General features: G+C 41.3%; 3 protein-coding genes across 5 annotated transcripts; 2 read left to right on the top strand and 1 right to left on the bottom strand.

Moving 5' to 3' along the window:
• Positions 1-3: 3 nt before the first annotated feature.
• Positions 4-7,695, bottom strand: LOC110975771 (uncharacterized). Its single transcript, XM_022228546.2, has 5 exons — positions 7,266-7,695; positions 5,290-5,409; positions 4,544-4,718; positions 3,981-4,090; positions 4-3,066 (listed from the first exon to the last, which is right to left on the bottom strand). The coding sequence occupies exons 1-5, from the start codon at positions 7,674-7,676 to the stop codon at positions 769-771; spliced, it is 3,114 nt and encodes a 1,037-aa protein (XP_022084238.2). The 5' UTR covers positions 7,677-7,695; the 3' UTR covers positions 4-768.
• A 123-nt stretch (positions 7,696-7,818) lies between these two features.
• On the top strand, positions 7,819-25,968 carry LOC110975794 (caspase-3-like). 3 transcript variants are annotated; one of them, XM_022228582.2, is made up of 8 exons: positions 7,819-7,945; positions 16,931-17,267; positions 17,448-17,573; positions 18,322-18,471; positions 20,113-20,330; positions 20,677-20,764; positions 21,734-21,904; positions 22,101-25,968. In XM_022228582.2, exons 2-8 carry the CDS (start codon positions 16,958-16,960, stop codon positions 22,304-22,306), a joined length of 1,269 nt encoding a protein of 422 aa, XP_022084274.2. In that variant the 5' UTR covers positions 7,819-7,945; positions 16,931-16,957; the 3' UTR covers positions 22,307-25,968. The 3 variants fall into 3 exon arrangements, with proteins under 3 accessions (XP_022084274.2, XP_022084273.2, XP_086999269.1); XM_022228581.2 differs by having other exon boundaries at positions 7,830-7,987; XM_087143143.1 differs by lacking the exon at positions 7,819-7,945 and adding an exon at positions 16,086-16,238.
• LOC147797242 (uncharacterized) lies at positions 9,727-13,541 on the top strand. Its single transcript, XM_087143144.1, has 3 exons — positions 9,727-10,713; positions 11,937-12,046; positions 12,274-13,541. Exons 1-3 carry the CDS (start codon positions 10,602-10,604, stop codon positions 12,394-12,396), a joined length of 345 nt encoding a protein of 114 aa, XP_086999270.1. The 5' UTR covers positions 9,727-10,601; the 3' UTR covers positions 12,397-13,541.
• Positions 25,969-26,540: the final 572 nt, after the last annotated feature.

Below are 26,540 nucleotides of genomic sequence, written 5' to 3'. Positions count from 1 at the left end.
GCCTTCTCTTTGCAAGAATTTCAATTTAATTGACAGGGTTTCTTTTAACACTGAATCATGCTACCATGTATAATGAACTATTTACACTGACAAGGAGTAAATTTGACAACCAGAACACATAAAAATATTACATCAAAGATCACATTTCTTTTAACAAGTGCCCTTCCTACCCTGACCCTGTTGAATTCATGCAGGATTCCTGTTTATAGCAATACCTCCTTTGTGGAAAAACATGGGTCTTTTTGCAAATCTTTGCTTTGTCTCTCTCTGTGGCACAAAATGGATTAGTGCTGAACTAACTTAACTTCAAGTTGAACTTACAACTTCAGTATGAGACAAAAACACGGCAGGGATTTGAAACAAACCCAAAGTTGGCCTGCTTTCTCTAAGTGTGCAATCCAAACTTCAATGGTGGAGGGCCAGGGGTCTATGTACAGTTTTATAGTGGTGAGTACACCATACGTCAGTGGTTGGCATGTTCCAAAATACTGATTTTTCTGAAACCAGAACTTCTGTCAAGAACACATGCATATGAAGGGAAATTGGGACCTAGATGTGGGTAAATCCTCTTATCCCTATGTTCCTGGCTCCAAATAACTACAATAAATGCAGTGCCTTCACAACAACAGAGCAGGTGGGCATGACCCTACAGAGCAGAAAATGTGTGAGATATCCAAGAAACTTTCTCAGGACTCAGAATACAGACTGAATGGTCTGCACCAGATCTGCAGCAATACTTGGGCATAAGACTGCAGATGGGAATCTCCTTCACCAGTATGAGCTGGACACACACTCCAGAGAAACTTGTCCTGGCTGCTGCTGTTGCTGTTCTTGATGTTGCTGCTGCTGGTCATGAGCCGGCTGCATCTGGGGAGGAGGTTGCTGCGGAGGGGGGTTCGGTTTTAACCTCTTGATGGAGGGTAGGGCCTTCTGCATGTAGTGGTCGTGGGTCACCCGTCGTTGCAGCTTGGTCACCATATGGCTCAGGACCTCCTCAGTCTCTGTGATGAGCTGTGGATCACAGATGTCCGTTATCAGGTCCATCCCCCGCTTGAAGATATTCATGATCTTGGCCTGCTTGTCAGGATTGGGCTCAAAGTCCTGAGCACTGCTACTGCCCTCATCAAGGTCCGGGATCGAGATCAAGTTCACTGGGATGGGGTTTGGCATACTGGCAGCAAAGCTGGCTCCTGCATCTGAGGTAGTTGCTACCGTGACTGTCTCAGTTGGGCAAGCCTCTGCACCAGAGATTGTCACTTGGATTTCAAGTGGCTGGAAGTCCTGGGGGACTCCTGCCCCGTCGGCCGGTGGATCCTGAAAGACACCTGTGTCTCTGGTCAGGAAAACGCTGTTGATGTACAGGTCGGGCAGCCGATTGAAACCCCACTCGTAAAAGTGCTGGAAGATGGCAAAGAAATGCTTGCAGGGGAAGCGGTACTTCCTCCAGTGACTGCATGTGCAGCTGGGACCCAGGAAGCTGGCAATGTGGAACCCCTTCTTGGACCTGACGTTGAACACCCCGTGTGTGGCATCTATCAGCTGAACATCGATGTTGCTGTACCTGGCAGCTTCACTCTGGCTCAGCAAGCACTCCCGCACAAAATGTGCCGGTCGGTCCCGTAAATCAGGCGGCACATTCTGGGCCTGTGCGGGAAATCGGCTGTACTTCCAGACATTGTTCTTCTTCCGGTACTTGTTGAAGCTGTCCGGAAGGTAAGACTCAACAATGAGAGTCACAATGCCACCCACCCCTTTCTCCCTGGACTTGGGGATACTCGTGAAGCGAAGAAAGCGCTCCATGGCAACCTCACCATTGTTGACGTTGATGAGGTTGTCTATGGCATAGTCGCGGTATGCATGGGCCCACATCTCTGGGCAGGAGAACCACTCCGACTGCAGGTAATCCTGGAACTCTTCATTCTCTGTGACCATCTTGCTGCTGAGAAGCTCCTTCTTGGCACTGCTGTACAGTGTCTGGTTCTGCTCCGAGGCAATCTTGTCCATCTGCACTGTCACCATCTTCTGCTGCTCTGCGTCCAGTCCCGATTCCTTCCTTCCGATCCATCTCGCCAGAGCCTGCCTCCTGTGGTAGTCGCTGATGTAAATGCGCACGTTGGGCAGGACCTCTTTGACAGCAGTGATTTCCGTGCTACACTTGTCCACCATGAAAGAACTTGGACTCCACCAGGGATTCCAGGTGCGGATGATGCCTAGAGCCTCCCTGATGTTGGCGACTGTCTCTTTCTCCACAACAAACACGGCCACCACAATGAAGTTGACGTTGGTGTGGATGCAAAGGCTGTACAGTGGTGTTGCCATGGTCAACACCGTGTTAGACTTGGAGGTGGCATCCAGCATGACTAGATCACTGCCGTAACGCTCCATCAGCCGCTGCTGCCACTTTTCTTGATGGACGAACAGGAAAGACTGCTCCGAGTCGGCCTTATGGGGACGGTACATAAACCTGCCTGTGCCCTTGGCCTGCCACTCTTTGATCTTTTCAGCCAAGACATCAGCATTCTCTACTGTGTTGGACAGCGCAGCTGCGATTTGCCTTTGCAGGTCTGCTGGGGATGGATAGAATTTCCGATTGTTTGGCTTGGGCTTCTTCTCAAGTGGGTTATGTTTGAAGAGGACATCATCCACATAGTGCTTTAGGCACTTCTTGATTTCATTGATGTTGGTCACGTTGTTGGCAATTAACTGCTTAAGCTTCTGCGAGACCCGGTAGTCCATGGTTTGGTTAACGGAGGAATTCTCACCGACCGGATGAAGGGAGGAGTGGACTCGGACATACGGCAGCTTGATGTACAGCCTGCGGACTGTTGTTACCTCTTTCCCGTTGCCTTCATCTTCGCGGATCTTCTTCAGGATGCGCTGCTTCTCCCAGCGCAGCTTGCTGACGTTCTTGAACTCCTTCTTGTCCACAAAGTAGCACTCGTTGGTGTACATGCTGATCTCGCGGACCTGGATAGAGGCTGGGCATTCTAGCTTTTTATTCGTCGTTTTCCTAGGGCGCCCTCGACGACCGGATTTGGGTGGTTTGGGCTCCTTGGTGCGTAGGTCCTGTAAACAAGCAGGGAGAAATCTGTTAGCCTAGTGAGTGGGTATTGTGATGGTTTACTGGGCAAAGCCTACTGAAGCGTAATCCCCTTACTGGATAGTACTCCTCCAGAAAACACTCTCATGTCATCAAATAAAGGCTTCTTTCCATATGTACATATTTTGGGTTCAATGCGCACATGATGTGTTCATGCGTTTTACTTTCAGTAACACAAAAATCGACTCCAATAATGTAACACACGTATGTGTCACGTTCGACCGTCAAAATCGCCCAGTGTTTAAATTAAGGCAGTGAAATCCCCATCTGTAAATCAAGTTCGGTGTTATCATTTAGTGATGTGACACTGCAGCAAATTTTACTGTTGTATGCCATTACTGGATCCACTCGATTCGGTTCGTAAGTGTGACGTCACTTCAGTTTAAACCACGCCCGCTGCACATCCACTGCACATAGAGTTGCAGGCACTGATCGCTGTTGCCATGGAACTGGAAGTTAATGTGCAACTTCAGCGACCATCCAATGGGAGCCTGCAAATCACGGCGTGTCCACCGTTGTGACAAAGTCACTTGAGAACCAGATATTTGGGGTTTCATCTGGGATTAATATATCTTCCAGTCTGTTCTCATGGACTGCGTGGCCTGTACACTCTCAGCAAAATACACTTATACCCCTTGGTGCTATCTGGGCCTATTTCCATAGAACCAGGTGCTTTGAATAGAATCACAAAGACCTTAAAAGAACTGTGAAATACATGCGAATGGGGGATCTGAAACTTGTTTACAGGCAACCACTGCCTGTCATGAATAATCTTTACCTGTCCACAGCAAAAGTGGAGAAAGGCTTGGTAAGACACTGTCTGTACTTCAAAGTTCTTTTATTCCTGCCATGCAACCATATCGTGAACCAAATTTCTTACCCTCTTGGGCCCATGTAGGCAGTGCAGATACATGGAGCTCTCGATTTTGAATGGTGAACCGCAGAATTCAATCGGCAGGGTGCCCCCCTTGGCTTCCCATCGTATACGACCTGCACATTCAAAATGAGAATCCTAAAAGATGGTCCATCTATTTCTTGTTTTTAGTCGAGTTTCAAGTCCCTGCAAGTCCATCACAAATTACTCAGTCTCCATGAACTGTGACAAAAGCATTCCTTTGTCAAAGTTCACCACTACTCATGACTGGTCTCATGAAAGAACTTGGGATAGACGAAACTCCAACACTGCCTTTCCATTCATTAGTTGTCCATTCAAATGTTTTCAGTGATACTGTCAAAATCTTCAGTTAAATCCTGACTGGCCTCTGAAGGAATGGATGGGCTTGGGTTAGCAAACAGAAAAGATGTCTGTGACCTTGATCATGATGTCAAACAACCAAAAGACATACATGTAAACCTCTTGTTATCATTTCAAGATAAGTCACATCTACTTTGACTGTATGGCAAAGTGTACCGCAGTGTCTGTGAACTGTGCTCCGAACTGACCTTCACAGTTGCCATAGTAACGCGACTGCCGCTGCTGGCCAGTGGAAGGCATCGTCCGGCTCCTATTGCTCACGGCAACAAAGGATGTCCCCGTCACACAGAAATACTTGCTGAGGAACTCCTCAAAGCTGATACCTGGCCCCTCATGAAAGCCTCGCAGGTAGTCCTTGTCAACCTTGTATTTTTTTAAAGAAAAACAAGAGCGTAAGATAATGTCATCTTACATTTGAATTTAATGCAAACGAAGATGAGTAGTGACAATTTTGAAGCAAACCATTTATCTTCAATGGCCAAACACCACTGATTTAAACTTGCTGTATTTTACTTAAACCCATTAACATTCAAATTTCAAAAGTGGACTACAAAAATTACTGTACACATAACATTTGCATGATCTTGATTTCCATGAATTTTCACGACCTTTCTCTGGGATTTTTCCATGACTGTGGAAACTCTGTCATTCTGATTTGCAACTAGCCTGCACATTTATGCAAATTAATCTCATTAATAGATGTACATGTAAAAATTTAAGAGTGTGCAAATTAACATGCACACATGTACATCCTGTGTTGTGAATATCTCAATATCTAAAATTCTCGAAAAAGGCAGACATGGATGCCTGGTTAATTTCTCAATTCATATGATGTTCATGGAATGAAAAAAATGAGGGAAGTGTGAAAAAATGAGCAAAATCGACATGCCTAATTTTTCAACCCGGGTATGGAGATTCGCTCGATCTTTCTTACCTCCTTGACATCGCTGAGGTATTTCTTGCACAGCTTTGTGACATTCTCATCAATGCTCTGAATGTCTACTTCTGTAGCCTCCTGGACCACCTCCAGAGGAGTTACCGGGCCAATGGACTCCTTAACAGGAAGAAGATTATTGGTAAAAAAACTCTGGAGAGAATGTTGCATCCTACCTCCACTTTTTTGTCACGTATCATCTCAATAAAGGTCAGTCATTGCAGAAATGCTGAACAGACACAAATCTGGGACCACCATTGATTACCAATTTTGTATGTCATGTTTAGGAGATTTCCTTGACTCCCATAGACTTTGTGCACAACAGCTAAAGTGGAGTCAGGATGCAACATTCTTCCCAACTTCTTTGATAAAAACACCATGCAAATGTGTATGGCTCTCTGCAGTCAGTGTTTGAGGCATTTGATTTGTCCAAAAATTTGGCAAATCATACATTTCTCCTGTACAAATCTGGAAAGACTTCCACATACTAGTACATGCGAGTTCATCACAAATTCCTTGTTTAACAAACACCAAGAACACGACATACATCGTAACATAAGCAGTAAGTGGCGGGTAACTGCTGTTGGTCATCAGAAATAAATAAACAAACTTAACAAGAGCTGCAAATGTTAATTTAGACAGGATCTGAATTTGGTAGAAGTAGGCTGGATGGGAATACCTGGAGGAATAGGTTTAAGGAGAACTGTAGGCACGGTAGATTAAACTTGCTCGTGTTTTTGGCACTCAATATCGGTGATGGACTGAGTGATACCATGGAGCAAGGAACAGTGATACGGAATTCTTTACCATGTTTACCCGCATCTACTGACATGTAACCTGAGCTGAACAGTTCCCCAAGGACTAGGCCCCTAGGCATAGGCTAGTATAGGACTGGATAGCTTATGGACATGATGGACATGATAGAAGTACATGTAGATGGACATGATTGACAGATGGACATGACAATGATCAAGTCAGGCATGACAGGCAGGGCTAGCCTAGGTTCCAGCGAGACCCACAAATAGGGCTGTGGTGGCTCTCTTTTACAATCTGCCTCTTATCTGTCGCCACCACAGCCCTACTTCAAGGCATGTCTTTAATGCCTGAAACCCAAACTGCAGGATTGTCAAAAACTTTGAATCCTAATATCTTCTGATATGAGAATGACTCGACAATTTTACTTACGACGTATTTCTCAGAATTTGGACTTTTATATGAGCACCCTAAAGCTTTCCAATATCGTATGTTTTCCGATGTATGGCACCTTGAAAAAAACGGCCTGTGGTATTACATGCTGACCACGGGTGGTGCCATTTTGAAAAATGAAAGCAGCACTTCTTGCCTTGGATTTCAGGCGCTCTGGTATATGTTGTACCATACAAAACTGGTTCCCCGTAATACCCTGTGTGACAGACGAACAAGGAACCAGTAAAATTGAATTTGAATAACATTAATATGCATGTAACTGTATCATGCTCCACACACGTGCTGTGGGCGTACTGTACACTAGCAAAGTGGGCGCGCAACGTATTACTAAGCAATACTATAACAACATGAATTATGCATCTATGGCACCTGTCGGGTGCCCTGACTTCCGACGAATGAAGCGCTGCCTTCGTTTTTCAAAATGGCGATGCTCGTGGTCAGCATATAATACTGCAGGCTGGTTTTTTTCAAGGTGCCATACATTGGAAAATTTACGATTTTAGAAAGCTTTAGGGTGCTCATATGAAAGTCCAAACTCTGAGAAATACGCCGGTGTGAGTAAAATTGTTGAGTCATTCTCATTTCATAAGATTATTAGGATTCAAAATTTGTGACAATCCTGCAGTTTGGATTTAAGGCATTTAAGATATGCCTTGAAGTAGGGCTGTGGTGGCGACAGATAAGAGACAGATTGTAAAAGAGAGCCATGACAGCCCTATTTGTGGGGCTTGGCAAAGTTGGTTCCAGCATGACTGATGACCAGTGCGTACTTGTAAAAACCTCCCTCCAATTCCTTGCTGCATTGCTTCATCATTTGTCTGCTCACTGGGACACGTTATTGGCACCGTCTGCACGTCCATGCCAGTGACTTCATGCATCTCGACAGTCAAGGTTGTCGGGTCCTGAGGCGCAGCGGCCCCGACCACTGCCCCGTCTTGCACCCGCTGCTGCCCGGCTGTCTCCACGCCTTGTTGTTGGAGTTCCTGCAACGCGGAGGCTGGGTGTTGCTGCACGATAATCTCGCCATCTGACTGCACCATGATCTGGTTTTCCACTTGGCCGTCCCCTGGGCACTCAGCCTGGGCCACGACATGCAGAATCGTAGATTCTGGGTCATGTTCTGAGTCTGTTTGTTGCATTGCCATAATGGCAGCCGCCACTAAATCGCCGTCTCCCTCCATTTTGTTTTTGCGGCTTTCATCCAGTTGGCGCGCCTCGTGCATGTGGTGGCGCCCTTCCATAGGCCACTTTGAGCTCTGTTCAAATTACTGGCTGCGGCTAGCTGGACGTTACACGCGTAGGCTATTGAAAGTGGCTGTAGCCATTATATAAATCGTATATCCCGCGCTTAGCGGTCGCATTACTGCGATGATGCGGCCGGAACCAGGGAGCTCATTATGTAGTGGAAATCCCCTTTATTTGTTTCTGGACATCAAAAGAAAAGCTACACGTGAGTGCAATATTATTGCATAATACCAGCACATTTGTGAATGTAAGTGAACAATCTTAGGTTGGTATTGTAAGAACATTAAGCCAATTTCAGTTTTAAAGCTCTGCACGGGCCGGCATGGCCGGGCATGACAGTGAGCTAGCCCAGGTTGGCATGGATATGGATGACGTCTACATGTACATTGCGTTAGTCGCAATGCAATGTAGACATCCAACCATGCTAACCTGGGCTGGCACTGTGAGCGAGTACGGTCAGCATGGCTGGTGTCTGTGAACACGGTGTCTGTGAACACAGTGTCTGTAAAGACTGGTGTTGAATCATCTCGAAGTAGTCTTTGTCTGTTTGTACGATGTGATACATCATTACATGTACATGTACGACTTCCCTAGAAATGCCTTGCTTTGCAGTACTAATCTAACAACCTTTATCTGAGAATTCTGAACCCCACTTTACATAGCCCCACTAGTGTCGCACGGACTCTCACTCCCAATCCATCCGACAGAAATCGTTATTTAATACATACGCTCACATTTGCTTCACAGCTCGCAAAAAGTTGTAAGTTGTAACCTTTAATTAAAGCATTGTTAAGTGTAGCCCACTAGTGTGGCACGGACTCTCATTCCCGATCCATCCTTAGCCACACATCCGTATATGCAATTTCGTGTCGGCGTATTGAACATTTTCGGCGCACCCACTTATCGTTGTGGGAGCAATTTCTTTTGCACACGGACATGATTCTTGACCTTTCCGCTTTCTTAAAACCATTTATTGAATGATTTCACACACGTTATTTAGGTATTTTCCAGTCTTTTTGTCTTTATCCCTTTCAATCTAACGGGCTCGCTCTCACAGTCACCATCTTTGAAATAGGGTCGTTAAACATTACGTCACTTGACCCCCCCTCATCGTTTCGACGGCTGTTCCATGTCAAGACTTTTAAACTGCTGCCAAAGTTTTGGAAGAGCCCATTGGTACATGTAGTATCTTATCGCTCAGTCCGTGTAATACATATGTCTTTTTACTTGATCATTGCTTGAAAGCTATGCTTAAAATACTTGTACATGTACATATTTAATGAAGAAATTGAGTTGGAGATGAGATGGGACTTGGAGATGGAAGGGATGATGAGGTGGGGGGTGAAATGCTTTAATACGCCTTTGAGGTATTGAAAATAAATTGCGATTCACATGAAGCAGCCGAGCCGTTGGGGCTTTGCCGTTCTAGTTGCTAGATTTGTCATGATCAGATCATCATGTCCAAATTATATTTAAAATGTCAAAGCAGTTACTTTTAAAACCAAACTTGGCCTGAGGGTTTAAAAAGAAATAAAAGTTAGCGGGCCTACATGTATGTAGCATATTGTATATTTTTGTTGATGCGCTTTTTATTAAGTCGTATAACGATCCTTTGACAGCTGTCAGTTTGGTACAGTTTCTAAGTTTTATGTTAATATAAATTTGCATATTTTAAGTATGATGTCGTCTAAGGAAGAAACCTACAAGTAGGCATAGTGCTACATGAACAACCATATTCTCTGCGCAAAGATTTGACAGAATTTTGAATATTTTTCTGGCTTTTTTTGGTGATTATTAGAGTATAGACAGTGAACAAACCTCTTTTGCAAATAATTTATAGGTTTCATGATCATGTATTTGGTTCACAATTTGAATAGAAAACTGAACCCAAGGACCATTTCCTTTGTCATGAATATGTATGTTTCTGATGTAAAAAAGGATCCTTATGAATTATAAATTGTTTGGTATTGACCAATTGCAAATGGTCTACACTGTAAAAACGTTGGGTAAAAAATGTTGGGGTTTACAGCACATACTAATAATTGGTATAGGTTTCTAGCAAACGTTGGTCAATTTTTCCTGACATTTGTTCCAGATGTTGGGTTGTCAGCGTTGACCTAAATGATTGGTAAGAAATACCTTATCGCATGGGATTCCAACGTGTAGTCACTACGTTGGACAAATTTTGCTCTAAGATTAGGTAATGTCATTAGAATTTGTGTGAGTGCACAATATTTTGGGTTTGCCGACTGTTTCTACGCTCAATCGTTTCTTTACTGGTTGGTGCCTTGAGTCAAATCATGTTGTTGAAACTAAATCGGTTTTGACTGTAACCGTCCACGCGAATTTCTAGAGTGAGACTAATAGAAATTATTATCCTCGAAACAACTTCGGCCTATACACGCTGGCTTCTCTGATATCATGTTCCAGCAATAAAACTGATTGCTAGGTACGTGAAATAATGATTGCTTGAGCACACACTTGAAAATGAAGCACAGACGAACTTTGACATAGGCCTATTTAGCCAAGATGTGTGAACGTTTCATCTCTCAACAAAATGGGCGAAAATCATCATCAAATGGGCATTATTTATCAAAGAAGTTTGTAAATTACAAAAGATTTGTTGACATTACCAAATAAATTAGTAACAATGCGAGTGTTTTCAAAATAGTTGGCATTATTTCAATCAACAAGCAGCGCGTAGTTTTGCGTTTTCCCAGAAGATAGGAAAAAAGCACGTGTGTAATTGGACTCGGAGCGCGGCATGCGATGTGCACACGACGCCGCGCCGCCGCAGTCATACGTATTTTCACGCGCATGTACATTGTATACGTCGAGTCAACAGCGACTGGTGACAAGAGATGGAGTTGCTTGAAGATTTGGCAGAAGGGGGCAGTCCTATCCCTGATTATTCAAGCATACATGGTTTTCTGAGGAAGTGGGGAGTTGAGCAGCTGCTTGGGTTGTTTGAAGGTAAGCTGCAAGTTTTCAAATTAACACACAATGCGTGGGACACAACACACTAAACTTGAGTTTGAATGTGTCCCACTGAGAATGCTTGGGTCATGTATGTGTGGACTATATACGTGTACGTGTGCGTAGGCCTTCATGTGTGTACGTGTATATAAACCTTCCACGGCCACAGCTTTGGTCTCGAGTCAACTCAGTCCCCGTGAACGTGTTTTTATTTAGAAGATAAGCCATGGGAATAATCCAATTACCCCCATGCGAAAAAGTATGCCGGAAAGTAGGCCCCTAACAGTCATGACATAGGCATGGTTTACAGGGGACTAGCTGCTCACTCAAAGTTGTATATCGTGCGTAATTGGCTTCGCTTTTCCCATGATAGGCCAGTCTATGATTTGTTGATGGGAAGTTGACTTGGGACCAAGTTGACCTGGGACCGATTTGACCATGTTGATAGGGGAAGTTGCATTGGGACTGAAAAAAGCATGGGACCTACGTAATTTGGGTCCATGTGGACTGGGAACCAAGCTGGTTTGGGACCGAGTTGGCTGGGAATAAATGTAATAGAAGCAAGATACATGTACATCCTTCAAAAATTGTTCGAATTTGTTAGCCTGTAAATGGTTAAAAAATACCACTATTAAGATAGTGTTTATAAGCAAGATAGGCAAATTTGAGTGCTGGGATGGTTTAATTCCAAAAATTGGAAAGAAAAGGAGAATGAGTGGTATTGCCTTAGCCAGGTGCATTGCACTGCAAAACATATCATTTGAAAGTTTCAAGAGAAAAGATGTTTAATAATGGTGACCTGTATAATTTTGTTAAATCTTATACATAAGACATAATGAATGCCACCACTAGTGTAAGTATGTCTATTTTTTAACAAAATAAAAAAAGGTAAATTTACATCAATAAGAAACAGAAATGAACCTTGTAAAGGCTTATAGCAGTAGCATGTACATATTCATGTACATGTACCTGCATGCAATGTACGTCGTATATAGCCTTTGCCACAATTATTAATAAAGAAGTAAGCACAAAAACGAGGTGAATCCAAGTCTTTTATTTAACAAGATGTTCTTCATGGTCTTCAATTTTTCAGGGTTTTTGTTGGGGTTCTTTACAATCATCTTTTAGTGTTATCATGGACAGTTATCCACTACCTTTCAGTTGTTGGTATTTGTTTTATGCCCTTTAATTTCTGTTGAATTTTATTCCTTTGAATGCAGAACACAAAATTGATCTGGAAGTGCTACCCCTTTTGGATGAGCAGACAGTTACAGAACTAATTCCTCAGATAGGTGTTCGCATGAAGTTCCTTAATGGCTGGAGAAGAGAAGTAAGTTTGAACTGTTGACATATTGGCACAAAACCCTCTGCATCAGCCATGAACTACACATGCTTTAAGTGCTTAGCCATTGTTGATGGTGGAATCAAACATTTATTCAAGCACTTCCAACCCAGTCGTTCTTAATCATTGAACGTAAGGCCATCGAGATGCCATCACTCCTCAAGACAGTGGACCTGGCCTTCAAATCTCACTATGTCTTCAATGTTACCTATCAGCCACAGGTGCAAAATGTTTGGGATTTCCTGCAGTGTGTGGTCTATGAGTTGCCTGGTCTAGCTCGCCCCATTGTAAGAGACATGAGGGCATTTCTGAGGCGACAACTGTCAACACAGGCTTAAAAAGAGCTCTTCTCTGGGTTTCGCAAGTCCAGGGTTTTTTCAAAACTACAGTTTATGAAACGTCCTCCAGTGTTTTTGATACTGCATTACAGCTTTTATATCACTAGTTCAATGCCATTAGTTTCTTATTTACCTTTATTTTTGTGGTCATCAGTGGTTTTTCGTGCAGACACATAAAAGGACCACAAGCAACATTTTAATTTTTGGCAGTTTGTTATCTTGACAGCAAGTTATTCTCTTCTCTGCTTGGACGACAGAAGAAACCCTGTAGTAGTGATTTTGACAAATGTGTTTTTTCAAAAGAATATTGATCTGTTGTCGTAATTAAAATGATTTGTTGTTGATTTTATGAGCTACACATACCAAAATTGATACTTTTTCTCAATGATTACACTATATCCTCATTTCACAATTTGCCTGTACCAATATTTCCAATAGTAAAAAAATATGTAATTATGTTAAAGTTTATTGAGGGAACTGTGTGTTTAAGCTACAAATTTTCTGTATATTTTTGTTCTTTGAACAAAGACAACAAAAAAAGCCTTGTTTAGTCGTGATTTGAAAAACAAGTTTTATTGTTCAAAATTTACTAATCTCTTCTCATAATCACAGTAATTTAATTGTTTCTTCATTTATAGCATCAAACCTGTTTCACAATTTGTGTTATTATTCCTGACTGTCAAAACAATTATTAATGGGTCCTGCAGAGAAGCCAAGTGTTAAAGCCAGATACATAGCAGTAGTTTATAACCAAGTACATGTACATGTTTACATAAATGAATCTCATCTGATGTGTCTTCTGACACTTTTTGATTGGTTATTTCTTGCGTGCACAAAATATCAACGGACCATTTCTCAAGAAATAAGAGCAAATCAAATCAGCCGTAGCGGGAATTAAGCCCATGACCATTAACTTTGATATTTATATTGAAGACTTCATATTTCTTTCCACTAAGATGGGCAAAAACCAGGGCAACATCATTTTTGTGCCATGTAGTAAAGGACTTATATTGGGTTGTGATTTGCTAAAACTCAAGTTAAAGACGTTATGTAATGTTTTATTGTAAAAGTTCAAGTTAAGACCTTGTTTACAATAAATTGTTTTTTATTGTTTAACAATAAATGCTTGTTACAGTAATGTGTAAGATTTAGTCTCCATGCATTCTGTTTTTCTTTGTATCAGACAATTTGCCAGAAAATGGTGATGTGATGAAACAACCATGCATTGTTGGAAATTGAACAGCTTTTATGCAATCAATTGCAATTACAATGCTTCTACCAATAAGAAAGTAATTTTAAAGATTTCCCCTGCAGTTGGGCAAATACAATTGATCATTAATTGGGTACGTTCAATTTCAACAATAACAGAGCAAAACATTTTGACAACTAATTGGGTAAACGAAATTGACCAATTATTGGACAACGTGATAGCGACCAATAAATGGGAAGCAAAAATTTGACCAATATTTGGGTACATGAAATTTGACCAAATATTAGGTAAAACGGGTTTGACCAATTATTACATAAATAAATTTTACCAACAAAAACATAAATAAAATTAACCAATTTTAGGTAGAAAACAAATTACCAACCATTGGTAAAATTGTTTTCCTCATTTAATGTGTAATAACCATTACTCATCTTGGGTTGGTAAACTTAGCCCAATAATGTTTGCAGTTGGTATTTTGACCAACGTTGGGTGAAATATTGGTAAATTATTGACCAATTTTTTTAAGAGTGTATAACAAAAGGATAAGTGGACAACACAGAAAAGTGGATTCTGTACCGTAGAAAAATTTCACCTTTTGTGACAGATTTTCATTTTTCGTGCTCACGTTTTGTTTTTGCAAGCCTACATGTATCCCCCCAAAACTATCACTATAAAGATGAGCCATAAGAATGACACCATGGCTAAATGTTTCTGTGTTCGCTACTTCGCTTAGTAAGAGATCTGGGTCCTCTGAACACACAAACCACACCCACAAAATTACTAGGCCTGCAGTATCACACATTAAAACTCCAACAGCACTTTGCAGTTATTATCTTGTAACGAAAAACTATACATGAGGCGTAAAACATCATTCCCGAACATTACTTCAGGTTTCATATGGGTGAAAAGTACCACTGAATATTACTTACCACTTACCAGTATTTAGGAGAAGAATCATATATTCCAAATTCTATTTACAGATTTCTGCCAGTAATGAGGGCTAATTATTTAGTGGTCATGTTCTGGTAGAAAGCAAAGAGATTGTTTGGCTGTTCAGTTTCACCACTTTTGATACAGAGTGTTGGGCATTTAACCCCTGTATGATGGGAATTTCTTTCCGTAAGCCGAGTCCAAGAATTCCAGCCTCGATTGGCCACGAAGGCCACTTGCCAAACCGCAAATTCTTGGTTTTCGGCCCTGCGTGCTCTGCACGGTTTTAATTACACGGTGAAAAGGTTGATTGTTCGGTGGCATTTGGCTCTACTCACGCTTCCACATTCCCGTTGCCTCTTTTAAAAGTGGGGACTATTGTGAAGCTGGTGATTATGATGCAAATTCGGTCTTTTCATTTCTGGTCTACACAAAGGCCAATTACCATATATACAAGAGCCAGGGTCTGCCTTCTTTCACCATGTTTGCTCGAGCATGGGCCGAGAATAAAAGCTGGAAAGCGGGCTGAGGATCTCAATTTTTACAGCGTGTCTTGCCGCGTCCCAGTGCGAAGGGGTTAAAAATGTGGAGTTGAGAAGTTTTAGAACCTACGTGTAGGTTTACTCGTTTTTTTAGTACTCCAAATTCCTCACAGATGCAGTGGATGTCATGGTACATGAACATCATCAAATCAGCCTGTCTCTCTAACATCATTATTACCGTATGTATCAACATACAGTACAGTATCAATTGCATTTGGGACAGTATTAAACTCTACCTGTGAAAGATTTGTCAAAGGTCTTCCTCCAAGCCTTCCTGTGGCTTGCAGTGTTCAAACTTCCTGTGGCCTGCTGTTTTACCAAGAATCTGCCTGACTATTCCCTCAGCTGGCAGCTAAACCTCAACACATTGAATGACAATAATCTGTAAAAACCTGATCTGCGATTTAGAATGATCTTGGGTTTGTTATGGCTCATGTACATGTACATGTGTATGCAGGTCACATACGTATGTGACTTACTCTGTCAAAATGAGTAATAATAAGCCACCAAAGTCAGTTTTGAGTTTAAAGGCCTTTTATTTAATTATGCACTATAGAAATCAGAAGGAACTCTCCACAACATTTATTCACACAGTGATCCTGTTTGTCAGGATGCCAAAACGAGTAATACCAAGTACATCAACACGAAATGCTTGGCTTGCTCTTCCCAATGCAAAGCCAAACAAAATTACTGACAAAACTGATATTACACTGTATGTCTCATTACTGCAGAGTAGGTCATGTATTTCAAGAAACTTTTGAACAATACCCGTCACTTTTATTGCCTGCTTTCACTTTCCTGGCACTGGGCCAGAGGAAATTTTTGCTTGGGCTATTTTTGTCAGGGGGGCGCATGTCTTCTTATGGGACAGGGAAGGAAGGAAGTACATTAAGGATGGAGGTTGGATAGTTTTTGCAGTAATTTGAGGAAAAAACCCAGCTCCATTTCCTGACAAGCGACAAGACCTAGGACATTGGGAAATCTCTCTCTGTGTGATTGCGCTTTTCCTAGCAGAGAATACTACAGAAATAGAAATGATTATATCAGAGGTGCATCTGATTAAATTACCAGTTTTTCTGAAACACCTACAGGGCAAAAAGTGTGCAATTTGATTTCATTTTTTGACAAAGACCAGGTTGTGGTTTGGAAGGATTGTACAGGTAAATTGTTCACTGTCAGTGTAATGTCATGATTTTTTGTAACTTGCATGTATTGTGAAAATCACCTTTGTCATTGACACCATAGGCATCTACTCATGGTTATCAGGTTGTAGGCAGTGTTTGTTCCACATGCATCTGGATCATGGTGAGCGATGTGTTGTTGGTTTACGGACACCAAAATCCACACAGTGGATGGTGCGAACCAGCGTTAGGATCACTGATCGAGATCACATGGATCTGGATCATGATTAGCGACCTGTCGTTGGTTTACAGACACCAAAACCTGCATAGTGTATGGTGTGAACCAGCGTTAGGATCACTGATCGAGATCACATGGATCTGGATCATGATTAGCGATGCGTTATTGGTTTATGGACACCGAAATCCACACAGTGGATGGTGCGAACCAGCATTAGGATCACTGATCGAGATCACATGGATCAGGATCATGATTAGCGACCCGTGGTTGGTTTACGGACACCAAAACCCGCATAGTGTATGGTGTGAACCAGCGTTAGGATCACTGATGGAGATCCATATCCGCGTGAAACAAACAGGCCCTTAATCGGTAAACTTGTGGCCAATCTGACGTAGTGTGTAGAATTTGACTGATTTATGCAGGAAAATGCAGAGTAGCTTTCATTTTGTTAGAGTTTTTGCTTTAAAATTTCTGGCACTCGTTATACATGTAGGTCATTCTGATCAGAGGACACTGAAAGATGGCTGCAAGACCTATGAAAAGAGGAATTCCAACTGCGCACACTGAGTTACTTTATGAATTGGGCAAACAACTACTAGGGGATCAGTTTGAAGAGATGAAGGAGATGGTTAAGGCAGAGGAATTTGGTAACCTGAAGCCGGGGGAGCTGGAAAAGATCAAGACTCCGGCCGAGTTGTTTCAGAAGTTGCAGCATAAAAACATTATCAGAGTTGGCGACTACAGAAAGCTGAGGCTTCTTGGTAAAAAGCTTGGTATCCAGGATTTGATCGATCTCATAGAGGATGCAGAAAGAGCATTGAGAAAGGAAGGTAGGTCCAGCTTAGGAAGTCATTAATTGATAAACTGCCACAGTAGCACAGTCCCAAACTGTACACTCGTGAAAAAAGTTGGCCATTTTGAATGTCGTGCATAGAAAATAAGCAACACTGAATGCGTGTGAATTCTAAAAAGGGCTGATGAAAACTTTGAAACTCTTTTACAACTCGTAGGTTACCAGATCAAGCGTGATTATGATTATGCCGAATCAGCATCATCTGTGGTCTCTATGGAAACGGGAAGCGTTCCACCGTCCAGGAATAACAATAACACCAGGCTGATATCGACAAGCAGCATAGGTAAGAGGTTATACTAAGATTTGAGCCTCTATTCCTTTTGAAAAATCATATGTGTTTAATAGAGACTAGTGGTGTTGTCTTGATGTTCATGTATGTACGTACACTTGGAATGCCATGTTTTGTACATGTACATGTAAAGTGTGCATGTGCACCTCTGCTCAAAAAAAGTCCATACGATGCAGGGTACAATGGTGTGTGGACTCACCCACGTCCACACAATGTTTTGCCCCCTCTGAAAACAGTTTAAGAGGCATTTTGGGGTCAGGCTTATCCATGGCATCATGAAGAGGAACAGTCCAGGAAATCATCGAAATTCCAGCTCGAAGGAGTTATCCTAGTTGGAGAAAAAGGAGTATTTTCCTCAAGTTTCCTTATCCACAGGAGAACAAAGGAATGTTCACACTTTGTATGCGTGGGTGTGTGTGTGTACATGTACAGTACGTAAGCAAACATTCGCATGTGGGAAAATTCTGCAGACTTGCTGGCTTCCAAGCAAGCAAAACGTTCAGTGCTTGTACCCCATTCCAATTGGTAGTTCTCTCTCAACTTCTCTGCTACCCTGTTGAGTTTCCACTTTGAAAAAGTTGGCTTTTGAGTTCGGCTTGAGTAATGCTATGAAAGTCGGCTTTTACATGTACTCCCTGTATTTTATCCGCCATCTGGAGGGATCGAACTGCTTCCGTGATGAGAGTTCGCCTGTTTGAGGTTAAAGTGATGTATTTTTGCAATTTTACCTTGTATTTCAAAGATGATGCATTTCCAAGTGATGTTCCAATGGATGATGTGGACCACACACGGCACCATGATGACCGACCTCGTTATCCAGATGGCCGAGGTTATGTACTGTTCATCAATGAATTTGTGGAGCATGCACATGATGATGGATACCTCCGTGTAGGTGAGACAGTCCTGGGCTTTTCTAACTATTGGCCTTGTGCATGAGTGCACAAGGGCGCTCTGTTGCCTAGCTACATGTATAAACCTAGTTACATTTACTTGTTGCTACTGCCTTTACAGTGATTGGCTGATCTCATGGGGCTGCTTGATACACTTTCCTGGGCCGAATTTAGTTGAACTACCGGTAGCATAGATTGACACTTCCATGCTGAATTTAGATCTGTGTACATTTATTAACCCTCTTAATATGCTGAAGTCACTCTTTGGGTCACTTGGTAAACACCTCAAAGAAGCACAGCTGTGTCGTGTTGTGCACTGCACCAACATGCAAGAGAGTGACCTTGGGCACTTGTGCACATTTGTGATGAGATCCATCCCAGCACCCTGTACAGTGGCGAAATGAGCAAAACTGGCACAAGCAATTGTTGTCAGTGTCATTGTGAGTTTGTGCACTGTGGCCATGATGTTCAAATGTTGGCCTGGCCTCTCTGTTTATGACCAGCGAGGGCATACTTCGTCATGTGCCTCGGGGGGGGGGAAGGCATTTGTTCTATGCACATAACTCATATGTCAACAGTTTGCTTAGTATGTCCTTCAGCCAGGCAGCAGACGATTTGTGCACAGCCTTTATGCTTTATGTACAGCACATGTACAGTAAACTCGGACTAAGTCAACATCACGTAACCCGTCATATCGTTCAAGTCTGCCGTTTGATAAAAGTCCCGATCGTCTGTAATGCATTTCCATTGAAAATTTCATTTCTAAATCGGCATTTATAAGTCGTCATTTTGTATATGTCGGCATGTTTTTCTCGGTCCCTTTTCCACCAAACCACAAAAATTTCTTCGGTATCAGTTTCCTTCGCCGCGGTTGCCAAGAAGTGTCAAGTGACAAGTCCCATGCGCGCGTGGCCAGCGTGAGTACATCAATACCAGTAACCTTTCTAGTGCTACATGCATGCGCTCTGTCCATTTTGGGGTCGCCTTCTTGAATGTAGACTGGTACCCTGACCAAAGATCCCCGGACGACCATTGATAATGATTCGTCTGGTAGTGAAAATCATCGGGTCTGGTATCCAGACTATATGGAACGAACTTTACCAATGCGCGTGTGTGGATGGGTGTATGTTTTCTGTACCATGACTGTATCATGTACAGTACATGTACCGGTACATATGTCGTACACTGTTGAGTTGTGATGTGATATGCATGTGGCTTGTTGTCCTTGCTTCGTCTTTAGAGGCACATGATCAATTATTGAATTTGCAGGATAATAATAGAGAACAAATTTGCTGGGATCGACCATGGAGGTAGAAATAAACCAGGGTAAATCAAAGCCATTGTATTAGCTCAAGGAATCATAATGTACATAGGCAATACGTGTGTACGTGTAAGTCGGCAAAATGGTGACTAACAACACAAGCTGGCATTCGCGTCCCGAGAGTGCTGACTTAGCCGGAGTTTACTGTAGTTGGTTCCCACTACATTTCCAACAAGAGGCGTATCTACAAGAACAAATGCCCACTCTTCTGTGATTTATGAGAAAATTTGGGAGAAAACAGCTCTATGAAAAACACCTCCATTGTCGTGGGGATTGTTTATTTCTTGACCATGTTTCTATTTTTATCTGCACCCATTTCAAGGCTGTGACAAAGACAAGGAGAATATTGAGAAGTTGTGCGATGAAACAATGAAGTATAAATTTGACAAGTACGAAGACTTGAAGAGGCCCAAACTTCTGAAAGTGTTAGAAGATACGAAGGAGAAACTTAAAAGGGGGAACTACACCAAATTCATTCTGATCATTTGCAGCCACGGCTTGCAGGTTGTTCAGGAAAAGAACAACCAGAAACTGACCCAGGTATGCGTTTGACTGGTCCTGTTCTTTTTTTCTTCACTATGTTCACTCGTTATGCACTAATTCTTGTTAATGGTGACTGGTTCCCTGTCTCCAATCTTGGCTTGCTCGGAAGTGCTTGTAGGCATTGAAATGACAGAAACAAATGGAGAGATTCCAACTTGAGTGTGGCTCTGTAAGATTGAATTTGCTCATTATGAACAAAAGGAATTGCATCAGACCCAGTTATTCTGAGGTTTTTCCTCACTTTGAATCGGCCACTCAATAAGCACAAATAAAAAAGCTTCATTAATTTTTTTTGGAAAATTTAATTTGTCCATTTTTTAAAATAAATGCTTTATTCCCATAGGAAAGTATTTTTACAGTGGACGGAAAAAGCATAACAGAGGAAGAGCTGACTGGGCCGTTCTTGGGAGACAAATTTAAAGAGTTCGCAGGTTGGTGGAATTGTCAAATCTCTTTGATTTATTTCCATTTATCACTGCAATTGTAAAGAAGTAATTGAATAGCATAAAGACATAGGGTGATGTATTGAGGATGCCTACATGTACCAGAAGCAAAAGCATATATGACGCCTGGTTCCTTTCACAAAAAAATTGTATGTCACTTTCTTACAGTAACTTGATTTAAGAAAGGAAGTTTGAGAAAGGAAATGCCATGTAACAGGAATAAAAACTGACCAACAGAAATTATGAAATACATTTGCCATTGATTCATAAAAACTGATATGGCATTGGAACCTTACGCAGGAAGTTACTGGTATTTACTATATCTTTCAGGAAGTTTTTCTTTTCTTAAAAGGTCATTTCCCATCAATCTATGTTGCAACAAGTTTCAGAACCAACGTGGCATTATTTGGGTTGTTTATGTAACACTTGTACTCTTAACCCTAACCCCCAGGTCCTTTTTACTAGTAACCCTCCTTAATCCTCCAATTTGGGGTGTGAAAAAATTGGATTCTCCCTCAATCCTCCAAAATCCTCCAAAATTTCTCGAAAATGGTACTTGGAGGTGTGCCTACTGCCGCAATCCTTCAAAATCCGCCGGGAATTCATTATGTTGAGGTAGTGCGAAGGGCATTCTTGCACAGTGTGGTTGATTCAAAAGAAATATGGGGCTGAACCCACGATCTTCACGTGTGATATCCTTTGCAATCAGCCATGCACTTTTACCATTCACCCTCAATCATCCAAAATCCTCCAAAACCACCTGTAGGATATTGGAAGATTGAGGAGGGTGAGGGTTTATGAATTCTTCAGACATGAGCCAACCCAAGCAGGTGCATGTATATTTGTTCAAGTGTTCTAGGTGTGGCTTTGAACACTACAACGTCTGCAGTGCTGACGTACTCGGTGTAAAGATTGTTGGGCTGCTTACCTATTAAGTTTACCTGGTTCCCTTTACAGGTAAACCCAAAGTCTTTATCATCCAGGCGTGCAGGGCACCGCAGCCAGACTTCTCCGACGACATGACGGGAGATCAGCGGAAGCGTGCCCACCCAGACGGTGAACTGGGTCCTCCCACCCTCACGCGCCCTGTCAACGCCGACGTCCTGGTCTCCTACGCCACAACAAAGGGTGATTGAACTTGATCTGCATTGTTCTTGAAGATTGCATTCTGTCAATGTTTTGATGCCTCTGTATGTTTTTAAAGAGAGCCAGTAATTAATGAAACACGGCTATGTTTCTGTAACTGATTTTGTCCATCTTCAAAGTTTGGGTTTCTGTTCCTGAAAAGCGATGCCATTCCCTGCGCTGTCTCCCATTGTTTTAGGCACCAAGGCTTGGCGGAATGAAGAGGACGGCTCCTGGTTCATCTATCACTTCTGCAACGTCATTCGACAGCGCCATCAGAAGGAACACTTGATGGATCTCCTGGTGAGGGTCAACGACGAGGTGTCCAAGATGGAGTCCACCGAGAAGGGAGCCAAGCAGATGCCTTGCCAGATCACCACGCTGACCAAGCACATCTGGCTTTGAACTGCTCCTCATCGCCATACAGAGATTCATCGTGCGGTAGTTAGCCTCAATCCATTTCTAAATTTGTAGGACTGTGCTTGGGATGGTTGTATTTTGTTTACCAAATAACTAATGAATTGCATTTGAAGTAAAATTGTAAAATACTAATTGAAAAATTTCTTATAAAAAACGGATGCATGAGTCATTGTCTTAGCATTGCGAGAAATAATTTCTTTTAATAATCTCTGATACTTTTGATCAGATGTATTGTGAATGTGGGTAAATGCCAGTGAAATTGACTGCCACAGCAGTGGATTTCGTGTTGAAATATTACTTACTGGAGAAAGGTCCAAAACTGTTAGCATTAAAATATCAGTATTGAGTGAAGTTGGGTAGTTAGTTAATTTGTGAGGAAAGATCTTTTTGTGGATTGCCACTGCTTATTCTAAAATTGGACTACAAGAATGGTTTTATTTATTTGGCCAAGGTTGTTACATTTTGTAATATTGATAAAAGAAAAATCATGTTGAAATTGGAAGACGTAACCCTGAGAGGGCTAATGTGTCATTTGTAACTTAACACAGGAAATGGGCCAAAATATGGCTATTTTGCTGGTATAAGTTACAAACAACCCCCCCCCCAGTGTTTGATAGTGAATTTTGAATTTTACCGAGTTAAAAAAAAATTTTTTTAAAGCAACACAAAATAAAAGGAAATATTAATGTTGACTTCAGTGGGAAAATTTCTCACTTGGTTTACCCTAAATTAGAGCTGGTGTAAACTCCTTTCTGCAGAACTGATTTTGGCTGCCACGTTATGCACCCCTTACTGCTTTAGCTGTTGATGGTAACAGATCCTTGTCATCAACCACCAACTTCCTCCATGTTTGTGCAGTGGAAAAATGTTGGAGAGGGCTATGCGGCTCAGTTTAATACTCGGATATTTGATTCTTGATCGAAAAATCAAATTGGTATTTTCAAATTTGATTTATTGGCGGTGAAGTCAATGAAATAAAGAAGGAAAGAATTCAATTATTGGAGTACAAAGTTGCATTCTGAAGGTGTAACTTAAAGGCACATGATTACACATAGTCAACAATAAGGCTAAAAAGACCTATAAATTTTACTTTTTTGTAAAAATGAATTGATTTTGTTTCTGCTTTTGTGGGAATTTTGTACAAGTTTATAATCAATATTTGACTGAATGGAAGGTCAAAGATTCATAGATTCAAATTGACACAGCCTTACTATTGAAAATGGTTTGGATTGCTTACAGAAGATTTGAAATTTCCAAATGATTGTGTCACCTCATTTCAACAGGAAGAGGAAGTCATTTACTTGTGTCAACTTGCAACCAAACCACAAGTACATTATATCTGTTTTTGCAACACCACATTGATGTTAAAAATACATGTACACATGCACATGTAGCTCCATCAGGGAAATGAAGACGTGTACTGAGTCGACACAGCCTTACTATTGAAAATGGTTTGGATCGCTTACAGAAGATTTGAAATTTCCAAATGATTGTGTCACCTCATTTCAACAGGAAGAGGAAGTCATTTACTTGTGTCAACTTGCAACCAAACCACAAGTACATTATACCTGTTTTTGCAACATCACATTGATGTTAAAAATACATGTACACATGCACATGTAGCTCCATCAGGGAAATGAAGACGTGTACTGAGTCGTGTCACATTGCAAAATCTCATATCCTGTGCATTTTGCACACAGAGTGCATGCACCATATGACCTATGCCATCAGATGCATTGTGCTTTGTTAGGTCAGTGTTTCATCGTTTGGTTTTGTAGGGGGGGTGGTACATGTAAAGGGTTTTTTCTTTCTCTCTTGAGGAATTGCATATTGGCATGAGACCATCAGAATCTTAAACCTGTGTTGGAGTTGGCAGTCTTGCCGTAGACAACAAACAGGATGACTGAAGTTTCGGATGTACATGTACATAATATATAGCCCTGCCATTACTTTCTCCTACAGTGTGATATTTTAGCCCGAACCCTGCTAGAGGCAGCACGGTGCACGTGGTGTAAAAGTCTGGTGCAGTTTGTTGCACTGGGCAGTCAACAGCAGCCAAGGAAAAATTGCCCATGTTAAGACAAAGGAGGAGATATTCGATGTAATAGAGGGACACTGCCTTAAATAGGTCAGTTGTTAAATAGTAGGATAATTCATATGATCTTGTAGCCATGTATGGTTAGACTGTCACTCACACCTTCACCTCCTCCGGCCCATCCCTGACTCCACCCCTCCCCTCCCCCTACAAATGGCAGCCTGGATGTGCCGCTGTAGAGGGACCGCACATGGCTCAAAAGAAACTCCAAACAAAATCTCTGATCTTAACGTCAGTTCAAGACTAACCGCTGTGTGACCTTTGACCTGAGGTTTGAAGCCTTGATTGCCGTCATTTGGCCCCACAATTTGTAATAAAATGATTAACACTCGTAAAGCTGTGACTTGAAGATATTCTAAAGTATTGCAATGAAATCCTTTTTATAGAGACATTCATATATGCCTGTATATGTGCATCATGTGTCAGATGGATGACAAATATTCTATTTGAACTTAGTAATTGTGTAATTAGAACAAGAAAGCATTTTAATTGCAGTTGGATTAATGTCAGTTGGTAGCAGGTTTTTGGGAGCCTTAAAAAATCCTGTAATTTTAAACAGCTGAAAGTACTTTTAAACTGTGCCTGAAACTTTGCTTTGAAGCAGCATGTTGTATTTTATTAAAGTGGTAGCTAGCGCATTGTGCCAAAAATACTAGGACTGATTTTAGAGCCAATACATTTGATTTGCCAAAACCTGATTTGAAATCTGAATCTCATCTGAAATGTAACCGTTGCTTTGGTAACAGAAGTAGCTATATAAAGCAACCACAACATTTTCAACTCCGGTGTTGTTTTTAATTGCCTTCTCACTTTTTAACAAAAATTAACACCGAAAGGTACTGTGAAAAAATTGTGGGCCTGCAGTATTGTGCGAAAGGAAAATTATGAGAGATTACCAAAGGGTAAACATTCGAAAAAATTGAAGTGTTAAATGTATATACATGTACTTAAGGAAGGCTACCTTTCCAAATTCTATTTTATTAATTGCTGAACCAATGTTTGTGTGAAATGAACAAGATACTATGATGACAAATTTGGATTGGAATAAAAGGGGAATCTCTTTCATTCTGATTTACATTGATAGATTTTACAAAAGAACCAAATCACATATTGCTATAGGGTAAAATCTGCAAAGTGTTGCATGTTGCTCATTGGCCAGAGGTTAAAGTTTGGCCTTTAGTTTAAATGTCAGAAACTGTTTCTGTTCCATGAACTGGTGAATGCCAGAACATCACAATAACTTAGTAATTGCTGTGCTGGAAATACTCTGCTGGAACTGTGTAGAGGGTGCTAGTGAAGCTTTGAGGTATGCTGAAAGGATTCACAACAGTAGATACGCTAGTTTTGGTTCTAGAACTGATTTCTGCAATTTCATGGAAAAATTGTAGTCTTGCCAGTTGATAAAAAGTAGCACTGCATGCTTGCAAGAGAAAGGCTAAAATTAGCTTTAAAAGCCATATATTTTCAAGTACTGATGTAGTTTTCTTTACAAATTGTATACATTCCTGTCATGAAATGACAAAAATCTTATGATACGTTCTCCTTTGAAAGGCATACGTTCTCCTTTGAAAGGCCAAAAAGGATAAAAGGTGTCTGTGAAAATCAATGTGTTAAATGCTGTTGTTCATATTTTTCTGATTTTTTCGTGTTTACTTAGATTTTTAAGCTTTCTGCTTTCTGTAGTTTGCTGTTTTCCTTGCAAGTAACTTTACAGCAGTTGTTTATTGTACTCAGATTAAAAAAATATATGTTAGTTTTTGTACACATATAGTTTCAAGTGCTCGTATTCGTTGGTGATGAGTTTGCAACAGCTCTTGTTTAATTGGAGGTGTGATAGTTGGTAACTTTAATTTTGACTTTTCTAAATTAAGAATCTTTGTCTGTGATTAGGTGTAATTTGAGTCTAACTCGAGCCTGAATAGAAAGATTGCATCTATAGTGGATATCAACCCCAAAACAGTGTGTGTTTTGAGTTTGTTTAGAAACAATGCAGATAAGTTACAGTATAGGCCTAGTACCGAGCACATCAGTAGTCTGAGTACGGTACCTACTGTCGGCTTTATTTTTGGTAAATGATACCATGGAGCTAGCTCCATTGTGATACTTGTGAAAAAACTGTGCCTT

Source organism: Acanthaster planci, linkage group LG11, assembly GCF_054643075.1.
Source record: "Acanthaster planci isolate LZ-2023a linkage group LG11, COTS_SCS, whole genome shotgun sequence".
Lineage (NCBI taxonomy): Eukaryota > Metazoa > Echinodermata > Asteroidea > Valvatida > Acanthasteridae > Acanthaster > Acanthaster planci.
Note: the sequence above shows the minus strand (reverse complement) of the source record. Positions and strands in the feature narration are given on the sequence as shown.

Coding starts and splice junctions, on each gene's coding strand:
- LOC110975771 (XM_022228546.2), bottom strand. CDS start 7,676: ATGGAGGGAGACGGCGATTTAGTGGCGGCTGCCATTATGGCAATGCAA. Junction 5,410..7,265: donor TTGGAGGGAGGTTTTTACAA/GTACGCACTGGT, acceptor CTTCCTGTTAAG/GAGTCCATTGGCCCGGTAAC. Junction 3,067..3,980: donor GCCTACATGGGCCCAAGAGG/GTAAGAAATTTG, acceptor GCTTGTTTACAG/GACCTACGCACCAAGGAGCC.
- LOC147797242 (XM_087143144.1), top strand. CDS start 10,602: ATGGAGTTGCTTGAAGATTTGGCAGAAGGGGGCAGTCCTATCCCTGAT. Junction 10,714..11,936: donor GCTGCTTGGGTTGTTTGAAG/GTAAGCTGCAAG, acceptor CTTTGAATGCAG/AACACAAAATTGATCTGGAA. Junction 12,047..12,273: donor TTAATGGCTGGAGAAGAGAA/GTAAGTTTGAAC, acceptor GTTACCTATCAG/CCACAGGTGCAAAATGTTTG.
- LOC110975794 (XM_022228582.2), top strand. CDS start 16,958: ATGGCTGCAAGACCTATGAAAAGAGGAATTCCAACTGCGCACACTGAG. Junction 18,472..20,112: donor TGATGGATACCTCCGTGTAG/GTGAGACAGTCC, acceptor ACCCATTTCAAG/GCTGTGACAAAGACAAGGAG. Junction 20,331..20,676: donor ACAACCAGAAACTGACCCAG/GTATGCGTTTGA, acceptor TTATTCCCATAG/GAAAGTATTTTTACAGTGGA.